This window comes from Rhagoletis zephyria, unplaced genomic scaffold (assembly GCF_001687245.7).
Source record: "Rhagoletis zephyria isolate East Lansing unplaced genomic scaffold, Rhagoletis_zephyria_1.1 Rzeph_scaffold_00187, whole genome shotgun sequence".
NCBI lineage: Eukaryota > Metazoa > Arthropoda > Insecta > Diptera > Tephritidae > Rhagoletis > Rhagoletis zephyria.
This window is the reverse complement of record NW_016157271.1, coordinates 125,528-135,898: the sequence shown is the minus strand read 5'-3', so window position 1 is coordinate 135,898 and position 10,371 is coordinate 125,528. Positions and strand designations below refer to the sequence as shown.

At 38.8% G+C, this 10,371-nt stretch overlaps 1 protein-coding gene across 1 annotated transcript in view; it reads right to left on the bottom strand.

The window, feature by feature from the left end:
• Positions 1 to 10,371, bottom strand: part of LOC108357990 (transmembrane protein 132C-like) — a 350,976-nt gene that overhangs the window by 249,213 nt on the left and 91,392 nt on the right. The window contains exon 4 of the mRNA XM_017609094.1: positions 7,446 to 7,665. Within this exon, the coding sequence (XP_017464583.1) occupies positions 7,446 to 7,665 (220 nt within the window). The remainder of the gene's footprint in view (positions 1 to 7,445; positions 7,666 to 10,371) is intronic.

The following is a 10,371-nucleotide window of genomic DNA, read 5'->3' as shown; positions in this document are numbered from 1 at the left end:
TAGTTTATATTTGCTGCTACTTGCGATCACAATACTGACAAAAATGTTTGCGTTCATATGTTTCTTTGCATAACATTAGTGAATGTAAACATCGCTACTAATGCTTACAAAGTTTAGGTTCGTCTTGTGATCAACTAGTTCCTATGCGAGTACAAACATGTTCGTACATGTTGCATGTACATATGTATGTACATTTGTAGTATGTATATAAATGTGTATGTGCGTCGCAGAGTGTGACAACGCTAACAAGAAAAAAATGTGATGTGATAGATTCCCTGCATGTGTTGTTTTTTATATCCTTTGAAATAAGCATGAGTACGATTGATGAAATTGGGAAAAATAACATATGTATGCACGATGCAAAGTGAAGCAAACGCCGTATGCACTGCACGTAGGTCTACTTCAAATCATTGGGGTATAAATAGAAGCGAGCTCGCCTGGGGAAAACAATTCATAAACTAGACACAGATCTATAAGGTTCTTGTTTAGCCAAACGCTATAAATAAAGATAATTTTCGTCTGAAGTGGAACTAAAAGTGTGTTTTAATCATCATGAGTGATAGTGAAACTGAGCCTGGTAGCAGCCGATATCCAAGAGCGCGAGTGTGCAGGTTATTATCAAATGGTTACATGCCTATAATCTAACAACTTTTACTTCATATAGATATTGTAATACATGCATACATATAGTATCAAATGCTTACATACAACTTATGCTCTTCCTTACTTTTATAAACATGCATAGATATAACTCTGATGAAATAAGGAGAATAATTGAAGGCTCTGACTCGGAATATGAGGAAGAGCCTTTTATTGCAACCGATGAAGAGCAATATGCACCAGAAGTTGATGAAGAGTCCGACATCGAACAAGAAATGATCATAGAACAACAAGATGAATATGACTCCGACGAAAGTATTGAAAATTTATGTGAACTTTGGACAGGCAAGGATGGAACTCAGTGGCGAAGTGATCCATTTCCAAGTGCACAAACTCTATCTCGCAACGTGATGCGACAAAAAGGTGGCCCTGCAGCATCTAGTAATATATATACAGCAAAACAACTATTCAAGTCAATCATGACTCCAGAGATGTGTGATATAATACTCAGGCAATCAAATCGAAAGGGAAAGAGAGTTTGCGACAATTACAACAATATTCTTGTAGACAAATTTCCCGATTCTTCAAAACGACCCCCACAAAAAACATTCGAGCCATTTACTCAAATTGAATTGGATGCATTTTTCGGAATACTGATAGCTGCTGGTGTGCACAGAAGTAACAAAGAGAATCTAGACGATATGTGGCACTGTGATGCACTGCCTCTAATAAGGGCAGCCATGTCTTACAATCGTTTTAAGATGATTCTCCGATTTATCAGATTTGACAATGAAAATACGCGAGCTGAGCGTAGACAAACAGATAAAGCAGCACCAATACGCGACCTGTGGACAATGCTGAACAGTAATTTAGAGAAATTATATAAGCCGTATGAATGTATTACTGTCGATGAGCAGTTGTTTCCATTTCGGGGCCACACTAAATTTACCCAATACATTCCCTCAAAACCAGCCAAGTATGGTATACAGATTTTCTGGGCTTGTGACGCATCAAACGGTTACCCTTTACAAGGCCAACTTTATACCGGAATGCCATTAGATGGTACTAGACAAGTGAACGCTGGTGAGCGAACAGTTTTGGACCTAGTTGCTTTATATAAAGGCTCTGGTAGAAACATCACAACCGATAATTTTTTCACCTCTTTGCAACTAGCCAAGACATTGAGCACCTGGGGAATGACTCTAGTTGGCACGGTGAGGAAAAATAAAAGGTTTCTTCCCAGCAACATGTTTCCCGCTAAAGAAAGGCCTATAAATTCAACAAATTTCTGCTACAATAGAGATGCTACAATATGTTCATATGTGCCAAAGAAGAATAAAGCAGTCGTTCTCGTCAACCATGCACATGACAGGAGAGGTTGATGACACTCAAGCAGCCAAGCCACACATTATAACTTATTATAATAAAACCAAAGGCGGAGTCGATGTAATGGATAAAATGCTTGGAAAATATACCGTGAAACGTCGGACATTGCGCTGGCCTTTGGCTTTTTTTTACAATATGATTGACGTCACTGGTTTAGCATCCTACATAATCTACAAAAATCATAACCCCCGGTTTCAGGGAAAAAATCAACGTCGAAAGTTTCTAAAAGATCTCTCCAATCAGCTATGCATGCCTTCAGTTGAATCTCGAAGTACAAATCGAATGATGATGAGAAGCCATTTCCTTCGAAGTGCAGTAGAAATGGTACTTGGCCGTCGCGTTGTGGCATTTACAGCAGCTGTCCTTCAATTACCTCATGGTAGCCGCGGAGCCTCCCCTATCACTGGAAGTTGCTATATCTGTCGGAACTCAAATAGGAAACAAAGCAAAACTCGAAAACTTTGCATATCTTGTGCTTATCCAATTTGTGATGAACATTCAGTTTCAAAAACAACATGTATTTCTTGCGAAGAAACTCTCTAAAAATTTCAAAATGTATATTCTAAATCGTTGTTCCTAAATTGAATTGTCTCGCTTGTTAATTTTTTATATAGTTTGATTATCGCTACTAATATGAATTAGCTCCATTTGTGTTCCTTTTTTTATAAATATAAATATTATATATAATTAAAAATAAGTAATAATCTGCTTTTTTCTTCATACCAAATATATGAAGGTACAATTGTACCTATGCGCTCTGACGTGGGTGTAAATTTAACTCGGCCCTCTATTTCGGAAAATAGTGGCCCATTTTGTTTCAAATTAAGGGACATGTGGCGCAACAAAAATGTAGAGATGTCACGAAGATCCAGCCCTCTAAGTTTTCTGGAAAAAAAGTTATTGTAATTTAAAAACGCAAAAGTTACAATTGTACCTAGTCGCACGGACGAGGGTTAAGAAGCGCGTACAGCGGTACGAAGACAGCAACCCTGCTGCTGCCAGCCGCCATGGCGAGCTAATTGATCGCAGGACGATGCCGGTCGAGCAGCGGTGTGGAGCTGCGCCATAACGCCCCTTCATATGGAACAACTCAAGGCAGACGTAGGTTTTGTATGTGTTCGAGTCTCTGGATTAGTTGTATATAGCTGCTACATACCGCCTAGTTTTACCCTCGATGAATTCGAAGCCGTCATGGATAAGCTTACCTTTGATGCCCGGACTAGATCATCCGTATTAATAGCCGGCGACTTCAATGCTTGGGCCTTGCAATGGGGAAGCCGACGAACTAACGCCAGAGGAAGAGCTCTTCTTGCAGCATTATCGTCTCTGGATGTGGCATTATGCAAGCTCGGGTACCAAATTTACATTCAGCAAGGATGGGGTGGGGTCCATTATTGACCTCACATTTATCAGCAGCAGGCTGTTTCGACACACGTCTTGGGAGGTTAGCGACGAGTACACTCATAGCGACCACATGGCTATCATTTTCTCGATACAGGAGGAGAGAGAGAGAAGAAAAGTCAGTGCAAGAGCAACAACAGGTTGGAAGGTCAACTCTCTAGACGAAGAGGCGCTAGTAGCCATGATGCCTGGAATTTCGTTACCCTACGGAGCTAGTAACATGACGAACTACCTCATGGCCAAAATCACTCAAGCGTGCGACGCTTCGATGAAGAAAAAATACCCGACCAGCCGACGTGCACCAGTTTATTGGTGGAATGAGCAAATTGCGACTGCAATGCAACAGAGCGAGAAGAAACATGCGAACATGCTATTTACAGAGCTAAACGCAAGGAGCTTAAACAAGCCATTAAGCTCAGCAAGCGAAAGTGCTTTACTAGCTTGTGTGAAAGCGTCCAAAATGACCCCTGGGGCTTAGCATATAAAGTTGTGACGAAAAGGCTGAAGGCGTCGGTTCGACCACAGGTATTATGCCCAAATAAGCTGGAGACGATAATAAAGGCGTTATTCCCAATGCAACCAAGTTTTGCGAGAGAAATCTTTCTTCGCTACGATGTTCGAGTTTCCCATGGTGAGCACGGAAGAAGTACTTCTTGCGGCCAAGCGATTTAAAGATAAAAAATCACCGGGGCCGGATGCAATTCCAAATCGTGTCCTCAAGCTTGCTGTAGCGGCGAACCCTAAAGTGTTCGTCGATAGTTTTAACGAATGCTTTAAAGAAGGAGTATTTCCTGATGCATGGAAGCGCCAGCGGCTAGTTCTATTGCCGAAAACTGGGAAGCCACCAGAAGATCCCTCAGCATATCGTCCTATATGCATGTTGGATACGACGGGCAAGTTGTTCGAACGCATAATCAGCGATAGACTGCTAGAAGCAATCGAGGAAAAGGGAGGCCTCTCAGAGACACAGTTCGGCTTCAGAAAGGGGCGGTCAACAGTAGATGCAGCCAGTTTAGTAAAGCAGTTGGCGGAAGATGCAATCAGTGGCGAAAGGTGGAAGGTGAGGAATATGTACTGCTTGCTTGTCACCCTCGATGTAAAAAATGCGTTCAACACAGCAAGTTGGAAACACATAAATGCTGCTCTACGCAGATTCGAGGTACCCGCATACCTTCGCAAGATTGTAGACAACTACCTAGCAAATAGAGTGCTACTGTACAATACGGATAACGGTGTCAAAGAACATAAAGTCTCGGCTGGAGTACCACAGGGTTCAGTTCTGGGTCCAATACTTTGGAATATCATGTACGATGGTGTACTCCGACTATCCTTGCCAGAACGAGTGAAAATTGTCGGATTTGCTGACGACATAGCGCTAGTGGTGGTAGCGAAGCATCTAGAAGAAATAATTATCGCAGCAAATAGTTCAATCGTCCAGATCCAAGCATGGCTGGCCGAAACAGGACTGGAACTTGCGCACCAAAAAACCGAGACAGTTCTAGTAAGCAGTAGAAAAGTCAGAGAAGTGGCGACTATAAAGGTTGGTCAACAAGAAATTACGTCAAAGGCGGCCCTAAAATACCTAGGCATAATGTTTGATGCGAGGCTTACCTTCAAGACGCACATTGATTATGCTGTCGAGAAAGCCGAAAAGGTGGCAGGAGCACTAACAAGGGTTATGCTGAACGTAGGAGGCCCGAAACAAAAGCGTAGGCAGCTATACGCAAGCGTCGTGCGCAGTGTGCTGCTCTATGGAGCACAAATCTGGTATGAAGCGTTCAGCAAGACGTCATATGTACGAGAAGCAAGGTCTTTGCACAGATTTTGCGCTATCAAAGTATGCAGTGCATTCCGAACTACGTCCGAAGAAGCAGCACTAGTGGTGGCAGGACTCTGCCCCATTGACATTCTCAGTGGAAGTGACAGGCCCCAGGCCTATAAACCGAACGAGACGCGAAGAGGTGACACAGGTGCTTGCAGCAATGGCAAACGAGGTGGGACCGCGCAGCCAGCGGTCGTTGGACGTACCGCCTCATACCCTCGATATCAAGGTGAGTAAGTAGGGAACATGGGGAAGTGGACTTCCATTTGACCTAAATACTGACCGGGCATGGGTGCTTTAAATCATATTTATACCGATTGAAGCACGAAGACGATCCCTTCTGCACCTTTTCTGTGCAAAGGATATTATTGAAGAAGCTGAACACTGCTTTTTCGTCTGTCCGAGGTTTGCAATCGAAAGGGATGACTCGAGCAGGAAGGTGGGGAGGCCACTTACGGTTCATAACCTTGTGGATACTATGCTTGAGTCAGAAGATAACTGGTCCGTTGTTTGCAATTTGGCAAGCACAATTTCATCTAAATTGCGTCGAGCGGAACAACTCCGCAGAATTTCATAGATTGGCAATAGGCCGCTCCCCCTCCGCGAAGTAATACCTTACGGTAGTTCCACGGTGGGAGGGAAACGGAGCAGGGGTGGGTTTTTAGTGCGGTGAGCTGAAAGGCAAGTCCCACACTTTTCGGCTTTCAATGCTTTGTGCCACCTCTAAAAAAAAAAAAAAACACATGAACATGAACATGAACGTGAACATTAACATGAACATGAACATGAACGTGAACACGAACATGAACGTGAACGTGAACATGAACATAACCATGAAAATGAACATGAATATGAATATGTTCATGAATATGAATATGTTCATGAACATGAACATGAACGTGAACACGATTATGAACATGAACATGATTATGAACATGAACATGAAAATGAACATGAACATAAACATGAACATGAACTTGAACATGAACATGAACATGGAAATGAACATAAACTTGAACATGAACATGAACTTGATTATAAACATGAACATGTTCATGAACATGAACATTAACATAAACATGAACATGCACATAAACATGAACATAAACAAGAACATGAACATAAACATGAACATGAACATGAACATGAACATGAAAATGAACATGAACATGAAAATAAACATAAACATGAACATGAACTTGAACATGAACATGAAAATGAACATGAACATGAACATGAACATGAACATGAACTTGATTATGAACATGAACATGAACATGAACATAAACATGCACATGAATATGAACGTGAACATGAAACTGAACATGAACATGAACATGAAAATGAACGTGAACATGAACATGAACATGAACATTAACATGAAAATGAACATGAACGTGAACACGAACATGAACGTGAACATGAACATGAACATGAACATGAACATGAATATGAACATAAAACATAAACATAAACATTAAAAGCGATAGAGACAAAGATAGAGAGGAAGAAAGTGATAGTGATATGTTATGCTAAGTACTAATCTAAACTCCCCTCCACTTAACCCATTCCAACTAATGTTATTTCAGCTCAACTCAACTCACATAAAGTATTCTTAATTTTAGCGGTTGAATTTCAACCGCTGGGCGAACACTAGTAAGAATAAATTGACAAGCGAAATTCTTTTACCACCGCTTCAAATAAAAACTTATTTAATTCCACGCATGATAGAAAACCCAAGTTTGGGCTTCTGCTAAAGCTGCTGCGTTGTGTTAAAAGTCAAAATTTGTATGTTACTTTGTGAACTGGTTTATAGAGAGTATTATAAATGTATGTGTGACAGTATTTTAAAGAATTTTGTTTTTCTATTTTTGTCGCCGTAATTAGTCACTTTGTCCTTAAGTGCGTTGGTCGGAAAGTGGGCTCGAACCTAGGCTCTTGGTAGCGCGCACTGCTAACCACTACACCACAGCGGCCGCCATTACCATAGCCCTAAGTAGAAACCTTTATGAAGCTTTAGAGTAATATACATCAATATAACAGATGATAACAGAAACGATAAGAAGAATTGCAACTAATTGTAAGTGGCTGTGACCTGAGAGATTTTTTATGTTTTTTTTTTGTAAAATCGTAAGATCAATGACACCATAATGGTAGCTAATCTTTAATGTCAGTATTCATATTCAACTACTGAAGTATTAAAGAATAGGTACTAATTAAAAGACACATTAAATACCTTTGCCATTGGTAATACTGCTTGAATGTCATCTTTGTTGATTTCTAGTTTTGTTGAAAGTCTTTTCTTAGATTCATCACCAACTGTACTGCTCGGAATCAAATTTTTCGATTTTTCGGACTTATACACATAAGAAACATACCAAACTACTTTTCCACCATCCAATATATCTGCTGCACTATCGCCAAGTTCAAGGAGCCAAGAGAATATTTCGAGAGAGCTGAAAATAAATTTACATTGGCTATTATAAATTTTCTTATATTAAAATAAAAATAATTAAATGCGCTACATTTTATACTAGGTTTACATATAAGAAGATTATCCTCATTTTCGAGCTTAACTCCCTAATCTGTAATTAGAAAAAGAGATTAGCCATACAAAATTCGTCTCTCGTTAAACTGTAATTATAAAATAATCTCAGATTAAACCGATAACTTTTCAGTGGCAAACCTAGTTTTATCGATTATTTTTGCTAAGAAGAGGAGAAGTATCAAATGAAAAAGTAAACAATAATGGACGCTAGCAAGGAAAAGAGGTTTGTAAAGGTATTTTTAAACAAATATTAAGTTAAAATACATTTAAATTGCTTAATAAATATAGCAGAAAAAAAGTGATCACGGTGGCACAGAGAAGGACTTAACTTTTCCTTCAGATGTGAGAATAACAGCACAACAAATTTGACAGCTAATAACACAGGTCCACAAAAAAAATCGATGAAAGGTTCCTTTGACCAAACCCAGTCTGTTATATGTTTTTGGGATCGCTGAACACGAATCTGAAGTCCGTTTTGACCCATCACGTCTGGATTTTTTTCTAACCCCAAAAAACATTTCGGATTTTACTTTTATCTATCCCAGATGTATATGAGAAAATACGTTAAACAAATGACTATTTATTACTCACTGAGAAAGCCTAACTTTTTTTTTCTTTATTCATAGGATTCCCGATTTTTCCAATACAGAATTCCGTAAGGCAAATATACTTACATGCAGTTTATATTAACGTTATGCATTAAATTATACAGTGAGCGTAATTTGCTTAGCCGCATATTGTTTCACATCATTTTGAAAGAAAATATAATTATAGAAGTAAATGAGAACAAAATTTTTTCAACATCTTTTTATTTAGAATATAAATAATTTAACTTATTAACATTTAAAATTCATTAAAGAAAAAAATTTATAAAATTGCATGATTCTACGCGAAATTTACTAAGCCGCATGCAATTTTGATGAGAAACAAAAATCTAGGTAAAAATACGTTGTTGAACCTCCATTTTTATTAATTGTCTGGAACATTCTATTTGGCATCGACTCAACTAATTTCCGTAGAGTATTTTTGTCCAGATCCAGCCATGCTTGCAAAATGGATGTTTTTAGCTCTTGTACCGTTAAATACTGGCGACCATTTGCATAAACAGCCCTTGCCATTATGCCCCAAACATTTTCAGTTGGATTTAAGTCCGAGCTTCTAGTTAGCCAGTCAAGCAATGGCGCCGATCGGGAAGAAAAAACTCCTTAGACTTTCTGGAAACGCAAGTATTCACGTATTGTCCTGTTGGAAAGTATATTCTATGTCATCGTGCTCTTCCAAATAGTTGATGAGCACATCATCCAGCATCTCAATGTATTTTTCGGAGTCCATTTTCGGCGTAGTTAAGCATAATTTCAGCTTTCCATAGTAAGAAAATGCTCCCCATATCATGATGGATCCGCCTACAAAATTTCGACTCATTTTTGGTGGGTCATTTTGGCGAAGATCATGCTAGTAATAACTAAATCAATCGAGACCATCTAGGTTAAACTTTTTTATCTGACAATATAATATTGCGCCACCATTCAGTCCAACCCATGTGCTCTTTTGCAAATTTCAGTGTGGCAACTTTATGTGAAGAAGTATGTTGAGGTCTTTTTAACGGGTTTTTCCACTTTATATTGTGATCAGCAGATAAAATTTTCCGATGGGAAGTTTTAATTTTGCCACTGTTTTCGATGAGCTGAGGCGATTTTTTGTAGCTTCTTCCTTGATGATGTTCCATTGGCGTCGGGATATCTATGCATTTCTCATACATTCTTTGGGAGAAATACCATATTTCTCGCTTAGTTTCCAAAATGTCTCACAACTTCCCTGCAGGGAAAGCTACTAAATATGTAGTTGTGATCTAAAATACTACAGTTTGCTTTTCAGCCCAACAATTCCGTCCTTTTTCAATGTTAGCGACTGGTATTTTTAACATGGCGATGTCCTACGAGATGCCAATTATCAGGCTATCAGCACCTACTAGTAGAAATACTAGTAGCATCATACCAGTTGATGAGATCGTGTGCCAGTTCATCCCCCGTGAAAGGCATAAGTATGCCCTTTTGCTCGCGGCGCTCCATCAGTCGCAATGGCCGACAGAGCAGAGCTCTGGCGTGGTAGTACTAAGGTCCACGGTTCAATCCCTGACGCAGTTTTTATTTATTTATTTATTTCTTTATCTAGGGTTTTAATTTTAATTTTGAAATTTAATAAAAAAAAAATATTGTATTCATTTCTTTTTTCAACGCGGTTTTTATTATATTTATTTATTTTGTATTTATTTTTTATTTAGGGTTTTTATTGTAATTTTGAAATTTAATAAAAAAAATGTTTTATGTTTTTATTGTAATTTTGAAATTTAATATTTTTTTTATTCATTTATTGTTTTATGGCACAAGTATTTCTTCCCATATGCTGTTTTTTCTGTGACGAAATTAGACTTCCAAATTTATTATTTATATTTAAATTCAACAATTTTTATGAGCTTGAGGCCGTTTTTAGTGAAAACTTATTGTGGAAAAGCAAAATTTGAAAAAATCAGGCTTCTTTCAGTAGGATTCGAACCGACGATCACCACTGACTCAGCCAGTTGCCTACGCACTGTGCTAAGTTTGCATTGTTAATT